This window comes from Pelodiscus sinensis, chromosome 19 (assembly GCF_049634645.1).
Source record: "Pelodiscus sinensis isolate JC-2024 chromosome 19, ASM4963464v1, whole genome shotgun sequence".
In the NCBI taxonomy this organism is placed as follows: Eukaryota; Metazoa; Chordata; order Testudines; family Trionychidae; genus Pelodiscus; species Pelodiscus sinensis.
Window position 1 is genome coordinate 15146928 of NC_134729.1, and position 26463 is coordinate 15173390.

General features: G+C 48.5%; 1 protein-coding gene across 5 annotated transcripts in view; it reads right to left on the reverse strand.

Moving 5' to 3' along the window:
- The window catches only part of CELF5 (CUGBP Elav-like family member 5), an 86909-nt gene that overhangs the window by 437 nt on the left and 60009 nt on the right, over positions 1-26463 (reverse strand). For 4 of the 5 annotated variants that reach the window (XM_075902532.1, XM_075902533.1, XM_075902531.1 and 1 more), the window contains 9 exons: positions 23811-23862; positions 10904-11032; positions 10350-10429; positions 9122-9268; positions 4060-4204; positions 3489-3635; positions 3064-3126; positions 2890-2973; positions 826-969 (listed from right to left, as the gene is read on the reverse strand). In XM_075902532.1, coding sequence (XP_075758647.1) covers positions 826-969; positions 2890-2973; positions 3064-3126; positions 3489-3635; positions 4060-4204; positions 9122-9268; positions 10350-10429; positions 10904-11032; positions 23811-23862 — 991 coding nt within the window. The remainder of the gene's footprint in view (positions 1-825; positions 970-2889; positions 2974-3063; positions 3127-3488; positions 3636-4059; positions 4205-9121; positions 9269-10349; positions 10430-10903; positions 11033-23810; positions 23863-26463) is intronic. The other variant, XM_014571047.3, reaches the window with a different exon arrangement.

Below are 26463 nucleotides of genomic sequence, written 5' to 3' on the forward strand. Positions count from 1 at the left end.
CCCATGTTCCACTCTCTGCATTGGCTCCCCGTTGATTAAAGGCTAGTGCTAGGTCTCTGCCCTGCTATTCCATGGGATCAGCCTCTGCTGCTCAAAAGAAGCCTCATGTCCATCAGCCATGCCCTCTGTGTTCCACAGATATGGCTTCACAGTGGTGGGAGGCTGGTAAGGACAGCAGACAGAATGGATACAAGAGCAGGGCCTAGACTGAAATCTGCTCCCAGCATAGGGGAGAGACTCCAGATATCACTGTACTCAGAGTCAGTCAGCACAAGCCTCAGTCCCCCCTCTGTAAACGCTGCAGGTGCACAGTGTGGTGTACATACAACACAGCTACCTGGTCACATTCATGCATAAACACTGAGCGTTCACACCAATAAACACAGTGACCTATACAAATCCCTATAAACTGTCCATGCCCTTTCTCCTGCTGGCTGTGTGCTCATCTATTGCTGGAGGAGGGAGCACGTACGCACTCTCTCTCTCCTTACAATATACACCTATCAACTGGTATATACACAGACACACTCACAAAGGCCATACACATATTTCCCTGTGTGTGTATGCCCCCCCCACATGCTCCCAGTCCAAACACATCCCTGCTCCACCTGTGGGAGCACACACATACACCTTGCTGAGCAACTCCCTCACACTTCTGATGTAGCCTCCCCTCCATCCAGAGCCACTCTGGGGGTCCCAAACGCCTCTGTATCACAGCGCCCCGTGGGAATGCCCGTGCCCCGGAGGACTGTTGTGGCAAACAGCCTTGCCCTCCTACCCTGCCTCTCAGGGCATCCTGCTGCTGCTGGCAAGGGGCTCGCTTACCAAAGCACTTGCTCTGGTTGGTGGCTCGGTCCATGAACACCTTGGAGGAGATAATGTTGCCAAAAGGCAGGAACATTTGCATCAGCTCGTTGTCCCCAAACTCCTGAGGGAGGTGGTAGATGAAGAGATTGCAGCCTTCAGGACCTGCAGTCGGGGCAGGGGGCATGAGTGACACAGCCCCCACGAGAAAGAGGAAAGAAATGGGCTGAGCTCAGAGAACAGCTTGGTAAGAGAAATTCCTCTGGGGGAGGAGCCAACCACAGTTTGAGAACTAGTATCCCAGCAGCGTGCTGACAGTAGTACATGACCGCAGGGTTCTCTAGGGCAGGTATCACAGCCCCTGGTTCCCACTCGTGACACTGGACTGTCTCCTTCAGAGATGGGACATGAGACTGGCCACTGATTGTTTTGTTCAATGTGCTAGAAGCTGCGTGGCTGTCAGCGCTGGGGTCTAGACCTTGGATTTTAAGTCCCACCTGAAAGACGCCCACACAGTAAACCTCAGAAATTGTGCTGGGGCGGGCTAAGATGGACCTGGCCGCTTACAGATTACAAACCTACGGAGTCAGCCTGTTGCATTGAGCAGGGCTGGATTAAGAAAGGGCTGCAGCTCAGGGCCCCAGGCAAAGAGGGGCCCTGCAAAAAGATCTTTGGAATGAAGTGCAGGAGTTTTTATGTTCTGGCTCCAGCTCCCGTGTTCTGTCCTTGCCCGGTGAAGATTGGAGGACTCTGCTCTGTGTGCAGCTGTTCCTTCTCCCACCCCTGCTGGGCTGGAGCTGCAAGGGCCAGAAACTCTGTTTGGGTGCTTCTTTCACCTGCAGGCTCCACACCCGCAGCTCCCACTGACTAGGAATTGTGGCCAACAGGAGCTGCAGGGGACGGTAGCTGGAAGTAAGTACAGGGCAGTGCACAAAACCACTTTCCCCTCCCTTCCCTGGGGCCTATGCCACCTAAAGGGAACTGCCCCAGATAAGTGCCCTGCACCACAACCCCCTGCTACAGTCCTGAACCCCCTCCCAGGCACTGCATCCCACCTGCTGCCCTGACCTCACTCCTGAACTCTTAATTCTCTCAAAAATCCTGCACCCTCACCTCTTGTCATGAACCCACTTCCCATACTTCAAAACCCTTGGCCCCAGCCTAGAACCCCCTCCTGCACCCCAAACATCTCATCCCCAGCTCCACCCCAGAGCCCACACCTCCAGTCAGAGATCTTCCCCCCCATGCCCAATCTCCTGCCTCAACCCACATCTTCTTTCCACACCCTAAACCCTGCATTTAACGCCCCCCCCCCCCCCCCCCCCCGGTAAACCTCAGCAGGTCCCCAGAAAGCTTGATCTAGCCCTGATGACATGGGGAAATCCACCAACACGGATCCTAGAGCAGCCGAGGGGAGCCACTACGGAGTGATGCCAGGGTCTCTCACCCCCGTGCCAGGACCATCGATGCACATGCCAGGACCATCAATATTCTCCTCCCCTTCTGGTCATGTTTTTGGAAGTTACGTGCTGAGAAACAAATCCCGAGGATGGGGACCCAGAAAGCCCAAGAAGGGCAGAGACTGTTTTGCAGTGCCCAGAACAACCATCTTCACCAGGGCTGTTTGATGACAGATGGCTGCAAAGGGTCAACTCCTCTTCCCTCTCTCCCCACTCATCAAGGGCCTGATCTACCCACAGCAGGCTTTGCACTGACTTGCAGAGGCTGAAGATCAGGATCCACATGAATGGGAATGACCCCCAAAAGGGGCTGGTGCCCTTGATGTGGTTTGGTGGCACCAACTCTGCCAGCTTTAAAGCCAAGCAACAGCTCAGAGGTTACAAGGAGTCCTGATGTACACATCAGTTAGTCTGTAAGGTGCCACAGGACTGTCGCTTTTGCAGATCCAGACTAACACGGCTACCCCTCTGATAGCTCAGAGGTTCGGCTTCTGCCCACTCTCCAAAGAGAAGATCAGAGCACATGAGGTTCAGCTCCCCCTGCCATGCACCAGCTAGGGAATTCCATGCACGTCGGGGCATCAGCCCCCCCAGAGTGTAGCTTCCCACTGACTCACGTCCTCACCTTCTCGCTGCTGCTGCTGCAGAATGGGAGGAGGCTGGGGAATGGTCTGGGCTATCGGGGTGATGGTCGTGGCCGGATACATGGCTGCGATCAATGAGACATGACAAACCAGTTACCCGGTGGAACACAAACCCAAGGGAAGCCTAAAGAAGGGCTGGAAAAGGGGACAGGTACCTGCATACTGCTGAACTCCGGTAAAGGCTGGGTGCAAGGTCTCTGACACTGAGGGGCTCTGAGCTGAAGTGAGGGGAGAAAGAGAAAGGAATGAAAAGGGAATCCTGGGAGACAGCTGTATACACACTTCTGGACTCTGCTGCAAGCTTAACGGACCCATAGCAGCTGCTAGGAACTCTGAGAAACTCCTTGTGCAGGAAACCAGGGAAGATTACTAGCTCTGGGTCCCCATTGTCCCTGGTTTGTGATGTGTGGCTGAGCCCAGATACAGAGAGACCTAGAACAAGCAGAAATGGGGAGCAGCAGGAAAGAGAGAACACACAGAGCTTAACAAGAGCCACAGCATTTGATTAGGGAGATGGTGGGATCCATCAGATCATCTGGCCCTACGAGCCAACAAGATAGCGATCGTAGGTCCTCCATACCTGGGTAGGGCACGAGGCCGTTGGCATAAACTGTCTCCAAGGTGGGATGACCACTCGGGAAAGGCACCACTCCGGTGAACCCGTTTGTAATTGGCGCAACCAGTCCTGGGACTGCAGCTGTGCCCAGGAGAGGAGGCGAGTGTAACCCTGAGGGAAAATGCAAACAAACCCCATGTTAGCTTGGCCTCTGCAACCCACCAGTGACTCTGCACAACAACTCGTTATTATCTTCTGGCTGTCACTGCTGGAAAGAAGCTCCCAGCCATAGAACCATAGGGCCAGAAGGGATCAGGAGAGGTCTTCTAGTCCAGTACCCTGTTGGAGCCTCAGCTGGACTAGACAGGGCAGGGCTATGGAGACAGGTGCACAATGCCACAGGGCTAAGTAGCATTGGTAGGGCACTGCTGTGAAGAAGCTTGCAGCACTGATGCTCCACAGGCCAGGGATAGTCTACTGCTCTGTTGCCTAGCAAAACGGGGCCTCATTCTTGGTTGTTACCCAGATATGACATGGGTAAATAATAATAGCAGTAATTCTGCGATCCTCAGAGCTGGAAGTGACTGACACCTACCTGAAGTAGGTGCAATAGGAGTGGCTGGTAGCCCATTTAGACTGACTGCGCCAATCTGCTGGATATGACATGGGGAAAAGGTGACACCTGGGCTCAGGTAGCTGCCATGAGAAGTGGAGAGAACTGTTGTCTGCTGCTGCATCAGCTGTGAAACGGAGCAAAGAGATGTGCCTTCAGCCTTGGTGCAAGGGCACGGCTAATGGGTTACTCAACGCTGGCTCCACCTGCTCCACAGTGCCCACATGCTAAGACCAACACCCTGCTCAATAACCAGTAACCAGATGTGAGAGGCAGGTTTCATCTCCGACCAGCCATTAGGGGGCACCAGACTTCAACAATCCACCCAAATTCTAGCTCAACCTGCCGATAAGGGAGGGAGCAGCATGATTGGCCATGCCTTCCCTTGTAGGGGGCTAGGACAGCAGCATAGGCAGCCCTGCTCATCTTCACTCCCTGGATACTCACCTGAGCCACTGCTTCTGCAGGGACTGCACCAGGCCAGCAAGGCCTCGCAGCCATACCCCTCTGAGCTTCGAGGGGTCAACCCCAACCTGGCTGCAGTGTATTTGATCCCAGGTCTGATTCACCAGCAGAAGGAGCTGATTCCCTTCTGGGCAAGTTCTGGGGATGTGCTGCTCCCAAGAGCTTTTGTCCATGTCTGACCAGAACCCTGGCCTCAACTGAGCTTGCAAGCTCCAGTCTGCACCAGCTCCAGCTTGTATCTCCACCCCTTCTCTGGCTCATCTCTCTCGCTCTATAACAAATCCACTGCTTCCTACGCAGTTTTTGTGCTGTACACTATGACCCCTCATGGCAGCAACCAGGCTAGAACCTGAGGATTTTCCTGTTCTGAAAACATAGGCCCCTAGAGTTTGAGCTAAAGGAAAATCATAGCAGTAGAGGGTCAAGGATACACAATTGAAAAACTCTGATTCTGTTCCACAGAGGGCAGAGGTACCACATACATACTTGCCAGTTCATTGCAAAAGACGCTTTGATGCGTTGTGGCTATAGAACTGCTCCACCCTGTGCTCCTCCTTCCAAACTGGTCTTTAGAACTCATGAAGGGAGACCTTGTATGAACCAGACAAGTTAGAGATGCTAAAGGCTAGTAAGGCATTTCCTCCCAGCCATCTCCCCCCACGGGGCCAGTACACGACTGCTCTGTAGGAAGTTTTCCTTAGTACATGCTCCAATGTGGTTTTCAACAGCCGTAAGGATGGGGATTCCCCTACTTTCCTTTGTAGGATTCTGGTCCAAAGGTAGCTCTGTGCTATTGCTCTCCTAGCACTCAGCCCATTGCTGGGAGCTGACTGCTCTACATTTGCATTGTGCTCAGACACATGGAATCCTTTTTATACCCAGCACACAAAGAACACTCAGCATCCCCTCAGGCTGAGTGCACATCACAAACTTTGCCATCCAAAATAAGAGGCATTTTGCCACCAGAAGCAGCCTCTGCTGTCATAATGCACCTGGCTAACTAGGCAGAGAAGCACACTGGGGTAAGGAAGCAGGAGGAAGAGAACATTCTTCCCGACCTCTTTGGCCATCAATGGATGCTCTGAGGCATGAGATTTGATTACATAGATCTTAGCGCAAATAGTTACAAAAGTCATTAATGGATACAAAATTACTCAGCCCGTTTATAACCCTATGATAGCATGTGATACTGTTGTTTCTCACAAGCAAGGATGACAGTGAATAAATGGTGTGAAATTTGCAAGGAGGAAGACCTTTGTGTGATGATCTGAAATGTCCAAGCTGGGAGCTAATGAGCCAGAGGGAATACAGTACCAAGGTCTGTATGTGTCCAGGAGCCTCAATAGAGAATCTCCTTATATTCACCCCACTCCTGCCTCTTCTCAACTGTAATGGATAACGCACCAACTTAACTCACCCCCTAAAAAGACTGAATATACATAGAGCCTTTGCAATGTGTCCCAATGATCTGCAAACATGGGGGGACTGAAATGGGGGATTTCTAGAGTCAGGGAGCTGATAGCTCTTAGACACAAATCTAGCTTGAGCACTTCCTCTGATCCCAGCTGTCGAGTAAAAAAAGGAGTTGGCTAAGTTGTGTCACTAATGTCTCTTTACAATGGCAGAAGCAAGGTGTGGTGGGGCAATATTTGGCTCAGCAGGGCAGCTACTGGGAAAGGTGGGAGAATCACAGAAAAGTAAGACTGAAAGGGACCTCAAGAGGTCCTCTACCCCAGCCCCTGCAATAAAGTATTTTGGCATCTAGGCAGAAAATTCCCTTCCCTGAAAATGCCTGCACGCTGCAGTGAGGATCACACCACCTGTGCTGTTTACTTGTGCAGGGCTCAGTATCAGCGGTCAAGAGGGTGGCTGTCACATCCTCCCACCCCAAAGGAAGTGCCCCAGTTGAGGAGAGGAAACTCCTGCCCAATGGCTACCACCCCACAGACTCTCCAGGAAGCCTGGAACGGCCACAGAGCTGCTATCTAGGACCCCCCAGAAGTGCTATCTAGTGGGGACTCCCTAGAAGAAGCTGCTTATCTGTCTATTAATCTGGGTTGCCACTAGCCCCGCATGTGTTGTTTTTCCAGTGGCTCCCACTCCTAAGGAAAGCAGGGATCAGCCTGGTGGTAGTTACTAGACTGGGACACCTCACAGGCCGAGCCAGGGTTGGGAGTGTTGAGGAGCTCTTAGTAAGTAAAACGAGACCAAGTCAAACCAAACTGCCAGGGTGGTGCTAGGTGGCACTGTGCTCTGGGAAGTGGTATTAAACCACAGTCTTAACCACTCCTGTCCTTACACGGAGCCCCCACTGTTTACCTTCTCCGCCCTGTGTGAGATATTACCATTTCAATTATTCTAACCCATCTAATCACTTCAGCCCACAGGTCCAGCGAGTACCCGGCTGGCACATTACGGACCAAACATCAAAAGAGGTTCCTTAGGTATCATGCAGTTCCACCAGCTTGCTGCATCGATAAATTCAAATAACGGCATCCACTCAGCCAGGGAACAGCCACAATATCAAGTCTTCTACCTATTGCAGTCCTAGAAAAACCTTTAGCCATTACAGAGGTCAGCTGAGCTCTTAGCATTCAGAATACATCTACAAGGACTCTGCTAAGAAATCCTTCTTCTGTGCCACTTGGTCAACATACACGGAGGGAAGCTTCCCAGGCTTAACACTGCAGAGACTCCTGACACCCGGGAGATTGGGAGAATGAGAACAGTCTGGGATCCCACCTTCAGCGAGAGGAAACTCGAAAGACGAGTACGAGTTATGGTCCAAGGGAAACAACAATCTAACTAAAAGCTCAGGGTTGGCCTACAGTCCATAAGAAAAGAAAGGGGAAGAATGGGTGTAGAGCCAAAGGGAAGGAAAGCAGGCCAAGCCAAGAGTCTAGAAGGAAAAGGCCAGGAATGAAGTCAAGGAGAAGGAGTGGGGGGAAGGGCAAGTCTAGACTGAAAGAGGCGGTGAAGGCCAAGCCTCAAGTCAAAGAGAAGGAACTAGGAGACGAAGAGAAGCAAGCAGCACAAGAAGGACCTGGGGTGCACAAGTGCTAAATGCCTGCTCTCCCACTGAGTGCAAGCAGAGTCAGGGATGCCTAGCCCCTCTAAACATCCACCTGTAAGTCAACAGCCAAGTGGCTAGGTGCAGGAGCCTCCTGTCAGTTGCTCACACTGTCTACCATGCCCTCCACTCATCTCTATGGTTAGGCCTGGCCATGCATTTCAGCATTAATACGAATTTCTGGAGAACAAAGGGCGGGGGGAGGGGGAGAATACTGGCAGGCACTGAAAGAGTTAATCTGTAAATGCCGCTAGGTCAGCACTTAGTTCTCCTGCCAGGACCTCCCTGTGCCCCTGCCCCTGCCTACTCCACCAAAAACTGGCGCAGACAAAAGCCCACACTGCGCTGGAGCTGGCTCCCTTGGGCTCGGACCTCACTATAGTGAAACTAGGCCAAGGGTGGCCAGTAGTTGGATGGGGGAGCTTGAAGCAAACCTCAGGTGCTAGAAGATGTCCCCTGTCCTGTCCAGGTATTTATAGCAGAGCCAGGTATGTTCTCCCAGATCCTAGGCATGCGATCACGTCAGTGACGAGAGAAACACTCCAGAGCCAACAATGTTGGACTAGAACAGGGCGGGCAAGCCTTTTGGCCCAAGAGCCACATCTGGGTAGGGGAACTGTATGATGGCCCATGAATGTAGGTTGGGGCAGGGGATGTAGGGCGCAAGAGGGGGATCACATTAGCTGCCACATTCAGTGGGAGCTGCGGGGATGCCGCCTGTTGGTTAGGGCACATGTGGAGTCCTCTGTCCCCCTCTTTGCCCCCCGAGCTGCAGGGACATGCTGGCCACTTCCAGAAGTGTCACAGAGCCAGGACACGCAGGGAGCCTGCTTTAGCGTCACTGCACTGCTGGACTGGTAATTCTAAAGGCTGGATGAAAAGCCCTGATAGGTCCCATGGGCCATAGTTTGCCCACCCCTGTACTTGATGCTAGGATTCTCCTGTGCACTGCAGCAAAAGCTAAAAGAGAAACCCATGAGGACCTGCATTGCTACGACCCACTATGGCACACTGATTCACAAGGACTACAAGAGAAATACACCCAACCCTGGCAGGGACAATGTACCGGATGTCAGAGAAATACATCATTGCTTGAAATGCACAAGTCCCAGGCACCGAAGCTTCAAACACAAACCTACCCTGCAATCTGGGGCGTGAATGCACTGCAGCTGACCTCCCCAGGACAGCTTTCATCTAGCTAGGCCGGTTCCCACAGCAGGGAAGCAGCAGCAGGTCCTCAGCATGGGGTAATGAGTAAATACCCAGGGTGCTGGGTAAGGGTTGTAAAGCCTGCGCTGAAGCTTGCACTTGAGTAAGCTAGATCAAAATGAGCTTGGGCATGTCAGCTCAAGCTGCAGTCCCAGACCAAGACTGCAAATCCAGCATTTGGGGAACGATTCCCAGGCCCTGCTGCACAAGCAGTCACACCCGCTCTGGGAACCAGCAGGTCTCCGCCAGCCCTGGTCTCTGTGGTGTCACACCACAGCGATAGAGTCCCACGATACTCACAGCCTGCGCATATGCGCTGTACGGGCTGAACGGCAAGGCGAGAGATGGAGTGAAAATCCCCAGCTGCCCCACCATTTGCTGCATCCGACGTAGAGTCCTCTCCTTATCAGTGTCAGCAAACTTCACGACTAGACTGGAGGAGGCACCCTATGCACAGAGAGAGAGGAGACAGAGAGAGAGGGATGGAGAGAGAGAGAAGAGCACAGCAGTGAGGGCATTGGGCAGCACTGGCAGGAGAGGCAGCTCAGAGAGGGAGAGAGGAGGAGTGGCAGCAGAGCAGCGAATAGAGTGAAAGGCTCTGGCTGAGATCCAAACCTGGCTGGCCCATCGGGGGAGCCCTGCCCAGTCTCAGAAGTTGGTGACTGCGGCTACAGACAGGCCCACAAGAGAATGGGTTGCTGCAGCTGGGATGTCCAGGGCACCCAGCCACAGGTACAGCGCCGACCGTCCTGTTGCTCTCACACCCACACAGGACACACAGCTGCAGATATGGTTGTGTAAAGTGTTGGCACACTGGGCACATATGCACAACTGTGGATGCAGACAAACAAGCTACACACGCAGTCTCCTAGAATAGCGACTGCCATAGCAAGGCAGTCCCACAGTGCCCTGGGTGACATACAGAAAGAACGCACCATTATACAGTAACCATCATGCCACCACAAAGGACAGATGTTTTTTCCCACCCCAAAGTATGTGCAAAGCATTTACACCCATGCACACCATACCCCCGAATGCTCCCGATGACATGCACTCTGGGCACAGACACATGATCCTTTCAGTCATAGGACCCAGGGCACCCATTAATCACACCAATCCCAAATCAGTCACAGATACACAATTGCAAACACTGACATCCAGGCAACAAGATGCACATCAGGTTACATGCAACCACATGCATACAGGAGTTCAAATTCACACACATGCCTTTGCCCTGTCCACTCACAGCCAGAACTATCATGGCAAACACCACAACATGGCCGCCACGCCAGCCCTGCCTAGGATAGATGGGATACATTGGGCAGATCCAACCAAACACAGGCAGAGCAGAAACACACACACACACACACACACACACACACACACACACACACAGTCCCAGCCATACAGGACATAACACGTGTGTGCCTATTACGCTGATGTATGGGGCTGGGGATTCCCAGCTGCTGGTCACTTGAATAGAGATGGGGAACAGGAGACGTGGTGGGTACCTTGGACTCATACTCACAGGCATTGTCTGGCTGCCGTGCAGTGCATGGATTGCTGCCTGGGCCTCTGTGTGAGACGAGAACTTTACAAAGGCACAGCCTGGAAGGGACAGAGAGCAAAGGATACTAGAGGTGAGAGGGAGGCCAGGAGCCAAGCTCCACCTATGTACTGAGGAGCAGGCCCAAGGCTGGATCCAAACCCGCCCAGAGTCTGAGATCTGGAGCATGCTGCTCAGGTCAATCCTTACAAAGCATTCCAGATGCAAGGCCAGAAGGCCAGATGGAGGCAGGGACTGGGAGGATGGCTTGGCAGGTGCTCCAGCTAATTCAGACAGATAGCTGGGCATGTTAATGTCTGCTGACCCAGGGACTCACCCCAAGCCATATTCCCCCTCTTTGATGCAGAGCTCTCCTCTTGCCCACCACCCTCCCTCTTTGGCTGGGAAACAGTCCTGATGTACAGAGCCACCCAGTGCAGAATGCAGGGGCTGCGGGGCATACCCCCAGCGCACAGGGACAGCAAGGCAGAGTCCCAATCCATGGAACAGGCATGACAGACAGAGGAGGTTCGCACCTTTACTGTTGCCATCAGGTCCCCGAAGCACGGTACATTCATCAATGACCCCAAAGGGTTCAAAGAGCCGGAGCACATCATCCTCTGACTGCTGCTTATTTAACATCCCCACAAACAGCTTCCTGTCCCCTAGGGGCAAATACAGAAACATCAACCTTCTGTGAGTCTCGCGGCTCAGAGGACATGGACATACGACATCAGGTTTGGAACACACTGGCAAGTAAGTTACTTTTCTCGAGTCCCAGTTCGTCCCAGGCCTCAATCCAATGAGGTTCCTGTTACACCAAGCAGGACTAATAACTCTTTGCATTTAGCTCCGTCCATCGGAGGCCTCAAAGCACAGCAGACGTTAAAGAGTGATACCTTGCAGCCCTCCCCTGCAAGGGGGTACTATCATCCCTAGGTGCCAAGACAGGAAACGTGATTTGCCTGACATTGCCCAGCGGGTCTGTGCAGAAGCAGGGAATGGAATGCAGAAGCCCAGGCTTCTAGTTTCCTGCCTCTAACTACTAGGGAGGGATTAGGACCCAGGAACCGTAACTTCCAGTCCCACTCCCCAACACACACACATGCTCTAGCCACTAGACTCTTCCGTTTCTTCAGTTAGAAAAAGAACACGGTGTCCTGGTTCCCAGTCTCCCGCTCTAGAATTTGGCACAAATACCAGGGAGATGGGTGGGTAAGAGAACAAAGGAAGTATGACAATCCACTCCATTCCCTCCCACTGTCCACAAGACATGTCTGGGCTCACCACTCTCCTGTGCTGAGGGAAAGGGGATGAAATGTACATGGCTACAACCTTAAGCAGTGAATCACTCTGGATTATTTAATGTTTAGGGAGATGCTCAATTCAAGGTTACTCTGGGAGCGTTTGTGAGGGACAAGGAGTGGTAGGGGTAAGAGACAACAATGGCATGCCTTCTCCCTACTCCACCCCCACCCTACTCCCTTCTACCTTACCACACACAAAGTGGCCCTGGATCTGGATCAACGCCTAGGCTCTGATGCTAACACCATATAGCAGATAGAATCATAGAATCATAGAATAATAGGACTGGAAGGGACCTCAAGAGGTCATCGAGTCCAGCCCCCCGCCCTCAAGGCAGGACCAAGCTCCATCTACACCATCCCTGACAGATGTCTATCTAACCTGTTCTTAAATATCTCCAGAGAGGGAGATTCCACCACCTCCCTTGGCAATTTATTCCAATATTTGACCACCCTGACAGTTAGGAATTTTTTCCTAATGTCCAATCTAAACCTCCCCTGCTGCACTTTAAGCCCATTACTCCTTGTCCTGTCCTCAGAAACCAAGAGGAACAAATTTTCGCCTTCCTCCTTGTGACACCCTTTTAGATATTTGAAAACCGCTATCATGTCCCCCCTTAATCTTCATTTTTCCAAACTAACATGGGGCCAGAGGGAAACATTGTGTCTGGTTGCACTGAAAGTGTGGAGGTCTGGTCTCTGGCTCACATCAGCCAGTCACTGACATTGTGTTAGACCCCTGACCCTCATGATGATTCTGCCCCCAACCTGAAGAAGGGTTGTGTCACTGAAACAGTTAAACATGCCCCCTGGAACATGCACCGGAGAAACATCCCACAGGGAATGACTGTGTCAGGAGGAGGTTTAGGAGGAGAAACAAGGGAGGGTTCCTTATTGTTAGTGACAGGATCAGAGGGGCCGGCTTCAAACAAAACCAACTGAATGTGACGTGTGTCAGGGAAAATAGCAAGAAGGCTGCTATCTGCTTGAGAGTGCAATGACCTGAAAAACAACAGGTCTGCAAGCTACAACCAAGCAGAGGGCTGGAGTGGGGGAGCCTTTCATGCTGCGGGCAGCACCCACCAGCTTAGAAAGTGGCTCCCCACCTTGGTAACCCAGTGCTCGTTCCTCCCTGCAACACGCACACCCAGGGACACGTGAGAGGAAGGCCCACGTGCCGGCACACACTTACACAAGAGCGCATTGGGAGACACATGCGCACACATAAATAATGGACGTGCCCACACAGGGGCTCATGCATGACCAGTAACATGCTTGCAGAGTGATGCTGCAGATGCTCTCACAGCCACGTTTCCAGAATGAAAGCGAGACGTGCAGACAGACAGATATGCATTCCTGCCGTATGGGCAGTGCGCAGAGACAGACGTACGGCTGCATGCTCAAGCACAAACACATGTATGCATGCACCCTGTACTCCCCCAGCCCAATTGCACAGCATGGGTCTAGTAAAATTTGAAGGTATTTTTATGGGACATGCTGCCCCCTGATCAACTTGATTGAAAGGATTAAAAGTCACGAGGTCTAACTCCGATCTATCTCACACCAAGCCATTGAATGACTTGATTTATAACTGTGTAAATGACAAGAAAATATAGTCCCATTTTTTTAAGACAAAATATCCTGTGCTGTTTGCAGTTCTCCCTATTATTAGAACAGCATTGAGTTTTAAACATTTCCCAGTGCTTGTCACTCTTTGGCCCTCTTCTATGCCCTTGGATAATGAAAATCAAGCGGACAGTTTCACTCGGCAACTTCATCTCATTGTGAGGATTTACTATTTGTACCATGGCAATGCCTAGCAACCTTATTCCAGAATCAGGACTCCATGATGCTATGTGTTTACAGCCAGCTAAGAAGACAGCTAGCCTCTGCCCCAGACAGCTCACAGGTGAGGCGTCAGGAAGCAACAGGTGGACAAGACAGACAAATGGCTTGGGGAGGGTGAAGTAATAAAATGGACGGAGTTTAATAAACAATTGAAATGTTCAGGGTCTCATGCACATATTCAAACACTGCAGGGTATATCTTCTTTAAAAACACATCTGTGCTGGATCAACATGGAAAACTATCAGGGAAAGATTTCTCTAGTTCTGAGTCACTGTAAAAAGTCTGGTCTTTTAACAAACACCTAATATTTGGGATGAAAATGACCTTTTGGAATCCCTTTAAACACATTCCTCAGACACCCAGGCCAGCAGGCCACTAACCAGTCCCAAGTTTCATGCACACGACTGCCCTTCCTGCCCAAAGGTGGTCAGAATAGGAGGGGGCAGGCAACTGGGGAGATATGTATATTTTTTATGTGTTAGGTTCATAGATCCCAAGACCAAGAAAGAACCAATGTGACCATCTAGTCTGACTCCCTGTAAAACATAAGCCATATAATTTAACCAAAATGATTCCTGTTTGAACAAGAGCATATATATCCAAACTTGATTTAACAATTGCCAGCCAGGGAGAATTTGGGTTGAGATTTGCTATAGCAAAAGTATTAGCAGTTTGGATCTGGATCTCATTTTATCCGAAGTGGGATTATTTTGGACAGGGAGGGGAGAATGAATGGGAAAGAGGAGGAGGGATTTCAGATAAACTGTTCCATTTTGGGCCTTTCCCATATTTTAATATGAATGTCTCTTGGTTGCAGTTGTCACTGCGAGACTGCGTCCGGATAAAGTAATATTTCTTTGGAACGAGAAGGCTGCGAACTTTCATGGGGTATATTTCAAAGGGGAACATCATCAATTTGAAAATGTGTCAGTTTTAAAAATCAATTGCATGTCATTTCAGGTTCTCTCCCAGATCCCTGAATCCCCTGCATATTTCCTTGTGGTTTCAGTATCACATTTTTTCCGAAAAATGTTCTGAAAAAAGAATGATACTAGGAAATGTTTACAGTGTCATTTTCACTTGGTGGTGTCTAATACACAAACTGGGGGGATAAGAGAGAAATACATTATTTTTTCACTTTAATCTTTTTCTGTTAATAGCAAGTTTAAAATGTGAAGGATTTTTGTGCTGATGCCATCCCTTTAATTAAAAACAAAGTTTAGTCATTAAAGCAAATCTCTCATCTCCCCCAACCACTCAGCTAATGATCTTGATTGTATTTTCCTCCTAAAAACTGCAGCTCGTCCTTTGGATACCTCATCTAGTTCCTGGTCCCTTCCTATTATGGGGGCATCACTCAGCAGCCACTTTGAAGCTGACCATCACTGGCTGAGTGCAGGTAGCATGCACACCCCCAGTTCTGCCGCTAGCCAAGCTACCAGGAATCCCTGGCATCCTGCACTGGGAGAAGAGCCCCCTAGATCTGAAGCATAGAGGCTGCTACATTACTGTCCTGGCCTATGCATCTATTGCAAGTCACGCACAGGTCCCTCGCTGTCTTTCTGAGTCAGCCACGCAGGCCCCCCTTTTCTCCACCTTCTTGCCAGCTCTTCTTTTTCACCCTCTGATTGGCAATTTCCCAGGCTGTCCAGCAAGCACGAAAATGGTCTCTTACCCTTGAGTGTTGGAGTTTGAGTTCCCATGGAAACCCATTCTCGGGTTGGGGAGAGGCGGGCACGAGGCGGGGCCTAGGCAGTGTGGATTTGTGATGGAGTGATGACGAGGAATACTGGAGGGGTTTTAAGGCTGAACGGTTCAGCCATTAGCAAGAGAAACAGCAGGGGCTGCTGCTCCTGTTTACAACCCAGTGGAATTAGGTCATCTGGCCAAACAGCTATTGGCAGAGATCAAAGGGGAAGAAAACAGAAGGGATGGCTACGGGACAGAGCAGCAACCCCCTTGTACAGCTCGTTATAAATGGGATGGTTCCCATGACAAATCTCACTGGGGACATGAGGAGCTTCCTCATGGCTAGCGAATACAGTGCTGGTGGGCTCCGGTAAGCAATCACAGCTCAGAACATCCGCATGTTCAGTGGCTCATGAGAAATCAAGCAGGCCCTTTCCACTGGGCTGGAAGTGGATGTAGGTGGGGAAGTGGCCAGGAAGCAACAGTCCACAATCCCTCCCTTGCAAAGGACCTGATGATGGAAGTCACTAAAGAAAGACCATGGCCGTGGGTGCAAAATGTTTCCTCATTCAGGGCCCTCCTTGCCCTCAAAAGGGATTGTAGGGCTCAGAGGACAGGCCTAACTCTCAGAGATGTGCAGCGAGCAGAGGAAAACAGAAGGGGGGAAGAGAACAGGGCTTTTCTTCCCCAGCTCCATCTGGGTAGTTAATTTACTGCCATGGTTTTAAAGCTGCCCCAGGCCTGGCGTTCATCTTTTTCTTCGTCATCATCATCATCATTATTCTTTTCTAAAATCTCTCAAACTCATGTCAATTGCTGATTATTTCTCCCTCACTCTGGCCTCGTTGTCTTGGTCTCATTAGCATTTCTCTTCTCCTCTGATCCTCTTCCTCTTTATGTTTTCTTACCTCTTAATCTTGCTTCTTGCTCTATGCTTCCCACTCTTCTCATCTGATTCCTTCCCTTTTTCTCCCCCCCCGGTCCTGCAATTTATTTTGTCTTCACCCCTTTAGACAGGTTCTAGCTCTTCCTTCACTCCCAGTCTGACCTGTCTCTCCCCAGCCAGGGCTTCTTTCAAACTTTCCCAGATTATCAGCAGTTTGACTTCCCCCAGCTCAATTTCCCACCTGTCCCCTATAAGCCCCTCCCAAACCACTCTATTCTGTACAGGTTTTTATGCCACCCTTATCATCACCACAAGCACCTTCCAGCAGTGCATTAAACAACACAAGTTACATCTGTCACATGTGGTTTGTTTTCTTTCACACATCCGCTCTCCCGGGGTAGGACTCGGAGGTTTGTTTAGGTGGGGTTTTGTTTTGAAACGTATAGGGTGCTGCCATGTATGTCAGAGAAGGTAGATCAGAGAGGCATGCTGCCCACATGGAGTGGAAGGTGAGGAGGTTTATGATGATTCCTAAATCCTGGGAAATTTGTGCCATGCCTTGGACTGCTTCCCAAGAAAGCTCTGCCTCCTGCCCAGATGAGCTTTCCCCCTATTCTAGCCCAGCCAGCCTATCTTGTAATTGTACAAAAGCATCCTTCCTTTCTCAAGCTCTAAGGTACTGCCTGGAAGATGTGTTCTATAGAGGTTTAATAACATCTTTGCAATAATTCCTCTCCAAATACACTGATCTAGCCCACAAACACAGTCCTGCAAATCCATAGATAGACACTTTATACCTGCAGGTATCCACATCCATGGGTGTGCATTCAGAGATCTGCAGCTCATTTTTGCAGATACAAATGTGGGTGCAGATACAAATGTTTTTATCTGCAAATTTGTGGCTATCCACTTTATATTGGTGGGTATCCTCCTCTGCGGATGTTAATGTGGATGTCTGTGTCTCATTGTTGTGGATACAGTGCAGAGGCAGATACAAATTTTGTATCTGTGCCGGGCTCTACCCATCAAAGTCACTCAGCATGGGACTGATGGGTGGTCAGGAGTAAATTCAATTCCACTAGTGGACAAAAGGTGTCCTCAGTTAACCTGGAGGTCTTGTGTATGCTATGCAGCATAGCAGGATCCTAGGGCACTAAATGTGCCATATCCAATCACACCACTGGTCAATCAACCCTAGCAGCCTGCTTTCTGTCATGACATGAGCAGGGGAAAGATTCCTTTCCCAGTCATAATGCACATAACCAGTTATGTAACTTTTGTGTGCAGATGTGTAACTGTGCACATATGCTCGTTATAACCCTTATGTCTGCAGTGTCAGAGTCAGGAATATAATGATAATAATTAGCACCTCTTAAAGCACTTAAACCAGAGAGACATAAGGATCTTGCGCAAAAAGGGATTTTTACACAAAAAGGAAACATCCACACTGCTTGTTTTTGTGCAAAAACGGACCAGAAGATATTATGCCCTCGGAGAGAGGGCTTTGGTTTCTTCGACCACGGGACTCAGTTCCAGGCATGAGGATTGTTAGGAAGAGATGGGATCCACCTAAGCAAGAGAGGAAAGAGCATCTTCGCAAGCAGGCTTGCAAACCTAGTGAGGAGGGCTTTAAACTAGGTTCATTGGAGGACAGTGACCAAAGCCCTGAGGTAAATGAGGAAGTCGGACGCCGGGAAGAAACACAAGGAGGAATGAGCAACAAAGGAGGATCCCAATTCGAATGGAGAAGGTAGGGCAATCAACTGGTTATCTAAGGTGTTTGTACACAAATGCAAGAAGCCTGGGAAACAAACAGGAAGAATTAGAAGCCCTGGCCCAGTCAAAGAACTGTGATTTGATTGGAATAATGGAGACTTGGTGGGATGACTCACATGACTGGAGCGCTGTCATGGAAGGGTATAAACTGTTCAGGAAGAACAGACGGGGAGAAAAGGAGGAGGAGTTGCATTATATGCAAGAGAGCAGTAGGATTGCTCAGAGCTCCAGTACTTAGAGGGAGAAAAGCCTGTTGAGAGTCTATGGGCTCCTCCTCCATCAGAACGGACATGACTCTGATCGCCACTTCCTAGCTGGGATGAATCCAAGACGAATGTGGAAAATGGTCTGAGGCGCAGCTTTAACTTTGCCAACCAGCTGGGTCTGTGCCCCAGATTTTCACAAAGAGCAAGCCATGAGGATATGCAGGAGCACCCCACCGCAAGGGTGTGAACACAGTTAGAAACCACAGAGGTGAGATCATCCTGTGTAGAATGAGACTCACACCCAGACTGCTTTTGGTCAGTAGCACTTCCCTGACATTTTGCACAAGCTCTGGGTTCTTAGCTCCAACATCATGGCCAAATCTATGTAGCAGAATCTACATCCTGTCTCCTTAGATCTCCTACACCATTTCAGTGAGAGACAATATTCATCTCCCTGCTCTAAGCTGCAGTGTGGCTGTTAAACAGCTGTTCAGTTCCAGAGGTTGCTGCATTTCAGTGATGAATGAAGCGATCCCAGTATATCATCAGAAGGCTTTGAACGCCTTCAGGATGAAAGTTGCTATGGAAATGCTAGATATTATCCCTACCCTGCTGCTGAGAGAGAAGCAGGGCAGGTCCTTCTTTCAGCTCTGGTTGCATCCTCCTCTTCACCGAGGTCTCTCGCAAGAGGCAAGGCATTTCTGGGGGTTGCTGTTTCATTTTTTTCATTGGAGGATAGAGTTTCTCTGGTCCTTGTGGAAGCCGCTGTGTCCATGATGACAATAGCCATATTCCTCCTGCCATTGGCACAATAGGAGATGGAGGCATCTCAGACAGATGGGAGCTCTATTGAGCATGGGCCGATGGGAACCTGCTCCTGACTCCTCATTAATTCCTACACTGTCATTCCCAGACAGGAAGGAAGATTTGCAACATCAATACAGGGAAGAAGAGGAAGGGAGGGGGATTTTTCTGCCTCTCTCTCAAGCCCGTTAATAGTTGCAGTGCAGGGCAGTGTGGAGGAGTGTTGGCTGCACAAGGCCCTGGTGTGGAATACAGGGGTCAGTATGGAGTTCCTAAATGCAAGCAGGACTTTGGGCTAACGGGCCATAGTCATGTAGTATGGATCTAAGTGGAATCTAAATGAAAATCACTATTCTTCTCCCATGCCACAGGTACACACTTCATTGTAAACCCCTGTTACCTCTTAAACGTCAATAGCAAATTCTCTGTCCCACAGTGAAAAACTGCAGGCTAATTCTGGGCCTGTCAGCTACTCCAAACCTCTCCCCTCTATGTGGCTGCTGTGATGTCATGTGTATGTTATTTATAGATTTATTGAAGACAATTTGAAACAAAATTAATAAACCTAGAAAACTGGGACTTCTGTCTTCCAGATTTGAATTTCTCAAAACAGTGCGCATTTTGATTAATAATAATAATAATAATAATAATAATTTTTAATACTAATAAACAGGAAAGTGCCATTAATTTTTTTCCCTAGGTTTCTTCTTGGAAAAACAGGAGCCCTTTGGAATGGAAACAGGTGTCGCACCCAAAAAAACAGATTTTGTTTCCAATGCAAAACAAGTCCCAGACATTTTGAAATGCAAAATCCTTTGGGCTGAAAATAGATTTGCATTTTAAAAAGTGAAATCTTTTTTGTGCCACATTTTTCTAAAAACGTGAAAAATGGCCATTTTGGCACCAATGCCATTGGAGGGGAAAAGGAAAGGGAAATCCTCCTCTGTTTCAGAGTGATGAAATGGAAACAAGCTTTTCAAAAAAAATACAAAATTAAAGGAATATTTTTTATTCCTTTCTCCCTCCTCTAACAACTTGGGAAGTGTCTGAGATACTTTGTGATGGAAGTTGCTATGGAAATGTAAGATAATATTAATATTTACTACAATAGTCACTGGGATATTTTCTAAAATAATAAAAATGTGATTGTAGGGAAGGCAAAAATAATTAAGCATCAGCTTGTGATACTCCTACTCCATTTGAATAGTGCCTTCCTCCAGGAGCACTGGCCTACCAAAGTCAGTGGCATTATTTGTGTGGTAACCTAATAGGCTGTTGGCTGTAATGAGACCATATTCTGGTCCTACACAGTGAAAGAAATGTCTTCTGCAAACACCGCTGACAGCTTTGAACTCAATGAAATGGTCTAAGAAGCAGCATGTCTTCTTTTGCTCCCCACGGAGCAAAGTGGACCCTTAATTATTATTTTGGCCAGCCACTACAATGTACTCAGTGCTTTTACAGCCAGGCAAATGCATGGTCCCGGCTCACAGGAAATTATGGTCCAGCACAGATGCAACAAGCTGAGACACAGTGAGGCCCTGATCCTGCACTCAGATCCTACCAGGAGGATTCCTGCACCCATGGGGCCCTTCATGGGAGGGCAGCAGTTAGACTCAGATTGCAGCATCGAGGCCTTAATTAGGCATGGTGGGATTCAATTTTAGATTGGCAAATGTCGGCGATCATTCTCATCTTCTCTCCCCACTCAAGTGTTGCGGTCCTTGGCAGAGTTCCCTGGGCAGCTTGAGAGGAAGAGCTGGCTGAATATTAACTCCACTCTTCCCAACATATCAGCAAGCACCTTTTCAGGCATATAGCTCTCTGGCTGCCTAAATCCATGTGCTCTTTAGCGCAGGTACATAGTTCTAGGCAGCGCAGCCTTTTTTCTTCTCTAAGGAAGAATTTCCATCACTGACAAGGGACATTTACAGAGATGGGGGAGTTATTTTTTTCAATATGACTTAAGAGCTCCATAAAGGGGCATGAGTTTATCTTTCTATTTATTTGTATCGGTGTATGTATGGACTTGTGAACATGGCAATGCGAATGCACTCATTCCTACCAGTGTGGTGCACGGAAGTTTTTATGTATATGTAAAAGAGTTTGTTTGACGTCTGTTTGGGTGTCCATATAGATGGGTATCTGTGAATATTGCTATGTAACCATATACTTGAGTTTGTGTGTAGTGTCTGTGAGCATGTTCACATGGTTTCTTGTGCGTACGAGTTTTTGTAGCTCTAGCAAAGCCTTCCATAGCCCAGACTTTCATAGAAAAAAATCAATGGGTGTTAGGTCCTTTGAAGATCTGTGCCTAAGTGACTTAGGATGGTCTCTTCTCCCACCTCTTGCTTTCTAGAAGCTCTATGCTTGCATTTCTATTAGAGTTCTTTGAATGGGGTTAACAAACATGCACACAAGGGGGATCCAGTAGATATAGTATACTTAGATTTTCACAAAGCCTTTGACAAGGTCCCTCACCAAAGGCTCTTGTGTAAATTACATGGCCATGGGATAAGAGGGAAGGTCCTTTCTTGGATTGAGAACTGGTTAAAAGACAGGAAACAAAGGGTAGGAATAAATGGTAAATTTTCAGAATGGAGAGGGGTAACTAGTGATGTCCCCCAAGGGTCAGTCCTGGGACCAATCCTTTTCAACTTATTCATAAATGATTTGGAGAAAGGGGCAAGCAGTGAGATGGTAAAGTTTGCAGATGATACAAAACTGTTTAGGATAGGCAAGACAGAAGCAGACTGTGAGGGACTCCAAAAAGATCTCACCAAACTGAGTGATTGGGCAACAAAATGGCAAATGAAATTTAATGTGGATAAGTGTAAAGTAATGCACATCGGGAAAAATAACCCCAACTATAGGTACAGTATGATAGGGGCTAATTTCGCTATGACAAATCTGGAAAGAGATCTTGGAGTTATCGTGAATAGTTCTCTGAAAACATCCACATAATGTGCTGCGGCAGTCAAAAAGGCAAATAGGATGCTAGGAATTATTAAGAAAGGGATAGAAAATAAGACACAGAATATCTTACTGCCCCTGTATAAAACTATGGTACGCCCACATCTTGAATACTGGGTACAGATGTGGTCTCATCTCAAAAAAGATATTTTGACCTTGGAAAGGGTTCAGAAAAGGGCAACTAAAATGATTAGGGGTTTGGAATGGGTCCCATATGAGGAGAGGTTAAAGCAACTGGGACTCTTCAGTTTTGAAAAGAGGAGACTGAGGGGGGATATGATAGAGATATATAAAATCATGAGTGGCGTGGAGAGGGCGGATAAAGAAAAGTTATTTATTAGTTCCCTAAATAGAAGAACTAGAGGACACCAAATGAAATTAATGGGTAGCAGGTTTAAAACTAATAAAAGAAAGTTCTTCTTCACACAGCGTGCAGTCAACCTGTGGAACTCCTTGCTAGAGGAGACTGTGAAGGCTAAGACTATAACAGAGTTTAAAGAGAAGCTAGATAATTTCATGGAGGTTAGGTCCATAAAAGGCTATTTAGCCAGGGGATAGAATGGGTGTCCCTGGCCTCTGTTTGTCAGAGGCTGGAGAGGGATGGAAGGAGACAAATCGCTTGATCCTTGTCTTTGGTCCACCCTCTCTGGGGCACCTGGTGCTGGCCACTGTCTGTAGACAGGATACTGGGCTAGATGGACCTTTGGTCTGACCCAGTATGGCCGTTCTTATGTTCTTATTTTCAGAGTAGCCTAAGGGAGTTGGATGCCTGATACACACTGAAATTTAGACATCTGATTCCCTTAGGCACATCTGAAAAGTCTAGCCTCTGATTGGAATACGTGACTATTAATAGCTGACTTTTTAATTTCCTGCTGATGGGAACCCTGAAATCAATACAAATGAAATAATCATTTAAAACAAAAATCAAACCCTTCCAATCCTAGACACGGCACCTGTGATGTTCCATTTTAAAGCGGAAAACATCCCCACGCAAATTCACCAGCCCTACCCAATTCCTGTAACAGGCAGCAGGGAAGGGAGGATAGATGCAGGAGTGTGGGAGGAAGAAGAAATGCACAGTGAAGACAGGGAAAAGCAAGAAAAAGGATCTGTTCATTTGCGACAGCGGGAGGGGGAAGGGGGGTTGCACTTGCTCCATTGAAAGAATGGCATCTGACAGGGGCGTGATCTCTAGTGTAAAGTAACACAGCTCTCCACATATTCCAGGTCATAACCACTTAGCATATGTTACTGCTGTCACGCTAATACTTGCTAGGCCAAGGGGCTAACCTACACTGCTGAGGAGAGCTGTGCAAATAGCTGTTGATCGTACCAAAAAACCTGTTTCATTTCTCGGGGAGGGGAGGTTATTTAAAAAAAAATTCCAAGACAAAACACATTTCCAATATGAAACACTGTAATGTTTAGATATGTTTCTGCTTTTTTTCTTTCATTTTTATTTTGACTGAATGAGTTGGTGAATTTGACCCCAAAATCTGGGCAACCCAAATCTGCTTTTTCTATTGAGAAAAGGTTCCAATGAAACATCTGGCCCAGTGCCATGCTTGAGCCTGCTCCAAACACCCTTGTCATGCTTCCCGCTGCTCCTGTGCCTGTCCAGGGCTGGTGCTCTGCTTAGTTCCCAAGTATGGCACATGTAGCTTACACCTGGGGCCTAGCAGGGAAGCTGTGGGCCTGGCGAAGTCTTACAATGGTGCACTTGGGCATGGAGCTCCCAACAGTACCAAACCAGGAGCTCCCAACAGTAGCCCTTTTGTTGTAGCCATAACCCAAACCCAGGCCCATAATAGCCTGTAGGAGTGCATGAGGAGGTAAAGCAAGGGCAGGCCACTCACTTTGTCTCTCAGCCTAGCAAGAATGGGCCAGGAAGGCAACTCACAACAGCCAGCTGCCAGCAAAACAACAGGGAGCAATAACAAGGAGAGATGACAACTACCTCCACGGCTCTCGCTGTCCGCTGGCTTCACCTGGATTGGACGGGCCATCTGCAAGGAGAGAGAAATACAGGGCATGAGCATGTCAGGCACATGGTGGCAGCAGCAGCACTGGAGATTTAGCAGCGCTGCCAGAGGCAAGAGAGATGCAGCTGGGAATATTACCACCTCCCCATAGGAATGCCCTCAGGCCTGTGCAGTGGTATAAAGCCTTGGGCACCCATCGAGTGGCCCCTTTTCCCACTCTGCCAGTAGATGCCTGTCATGCCAATCAGGAGGGATACCGTGGAGATATGGAGATGGCATGGCTACAAGACAAGAGCCATGATGTGATTGCAAGTCAAGACTTTCAGCAAGGAACCAAAGCAGCTCTCATATCTTCAGAAAGAAATGCAGTCCTTCCCCTCCTCAGTAACCTGGAACATTCCTTTCAGTATACACAGCCTACACAAAGGAACCTTGCATCTTCCAGACAGCCGATTGCTGGCTGAGAAAGACTCAAGGCCTTGAAGGAAACAGTTAATCATTTCAGAATCTAATATCCAGAGAGAAAAATGGTCCAGTGGTTGAAGAAAAAGCTTGGGGACCTGTGAGCTATTTTGAACTTTGGCACTGACTCAGCATAGCCTTGGGCAAGTCACTTAATTGAGCCCTGGTTTCCATTTCTCTCTCTTTTTCTCTGTAAAATGCCAGGAAATAATACGTCTGTCCTTGATGGGGCCGTGTTTCACTATTGCTCCTATGGAGAAGTGAGATCCTTGAGGGAAAACTCTAGAGAAAGATTATGAACTTCTTCTAAAGACACTAGCGGGACCTCAAAGCACCATCCACACATCAGAGGAGGTGGTTACCAAATGTCACAAACCTCTCTAGATTTAAAAAAACTTTTGGACTCTGCACTCATCTCACTAAGTCAACAGGAAGAGAAGACAACTGGGTCATTATGGGCACCAAGCGGGGAAGCTTTTCAAAGCACCAAGGCTGTGTCTAGACTACATGGCTCCATCGACGGAGCCATGTAGATGAGGGTTGTAGGCAAAGGGAAATGAAGCGGTGATTAAATAATCGCCGCTTCATTTAAATTTACATGGCTGCCGCGCCGAGCCGACAAACAGCCCGCCGAGTCTGGTCGCTCCCCTGCCGACATCAAAGCCCTTTGTCGGCAGCCCCATTATTCCTCGTGGGATGAGGTTTACCAGGGCTGCTGACAAAGGGCAGCCATGTAAATTTAAATGAAGCGGCGATTATTTAAATCACCGCTTCATTTCCCTTTGCCCAATAAACAAATCTACATGGCTCCGTCGATGGAGCCATGTAGTGTAGACGTACCCCAAGTGACTAAGGAGTCCTGGGTTCCCTTTTTCAAAAGCAGTTTTGATGCTTGGGAGCCTTCATTGCATTGAAAGCAAATTCACAAGCAATATACTTTCTCCTCCCTCAAGGAGCCCATCATCGGAAGCCTTCAGAGTTGGGTTCTCTTGGCAAGAAGCTCATTTCCAGAACCACATGAGACCAAATTCAGCAGCCCAAGTCCATATTCAGGCAATGTTCTCACTAACCCATTGACTTGAGTTGTTCGTTTTTTGTTTGGGTTTTTTTTTTTTTTTTTTTTGCCTGAGCAAGATCTGCTCATGTCCTAGAGAATCAGCTTCTTGACTAAGTTAGGTGGCTTAAACCACAACCATGAGAAAAATATATAATGATGTTAAGTGACAAAAAGAAGTCTTTAAAATCTCACAGGCCAATTCTCGCCTACTAACAATCCCCCAGCCTGAAGCAAATCCTTTTCAGCAGTCATACATCACACCTGAAAAACACTCACCCAGGAACCTACCCCTGCAACAAATCCCATTGCCAACTCTGTCCACATATCGATACAAGGGACGCCATCACAGGACCTAACCACATAAGCCACAACATCAGGGCTCATACAACTGCACATCCTCTAACGTAATATATGCCATCAAGTACCAGACAGTCTCTACAACAAAGGATAAATGGACACAAATCAGACATCAGAAATGGTAACACACATAAACCTGTAAGGGAACAGTTTAACCTACCTGGACACTCAACCATTGATTTAAAAGTAGCCATTCTTCTACAAAGGAACATCACCACCCAATTACAGAGAGAGACTGCAGAACTGGAATTCATCTACAAATTTGACACTTACCCATGGCTTCAATAAAGACAAACTGGTTAATGCACTAAAAAGCCAAATTTCCTTGCCTTTGACATCTGCATTTTCACATCAAAAGCTATGAACAGAATGCATCCAGCCTTAATTAGCTTGATTAACAGGTTCTACAATTATATATATATAACTGGAAGGGACCTCAAGAGGTCATCGAGTCCTGTCCCCTGCCCTGCCCTCACGGCAGGACCCAGTACTGTCAAGATCGGGGATGGCCAACCCGTTAAAGACGAAAAGCCAAAATAGTGGTGGATAGAGTGTGAAGAGCCACGTACTGGGGGGGAAGAGAGGTTGTTGAGAAAAAAAATGTGTCGGGGGAAAACAGGTACCAGTACACCATCCCAGAGCATACCATCACAAAAAAAGCACTGGAAAGGGGTGAGAGGTGCAAGCTCTGGGAGGGGATTTGGGTGCAGGAGGAAGTAGAGAAGAGGATGCTGGCTCAGAGAGGGAGC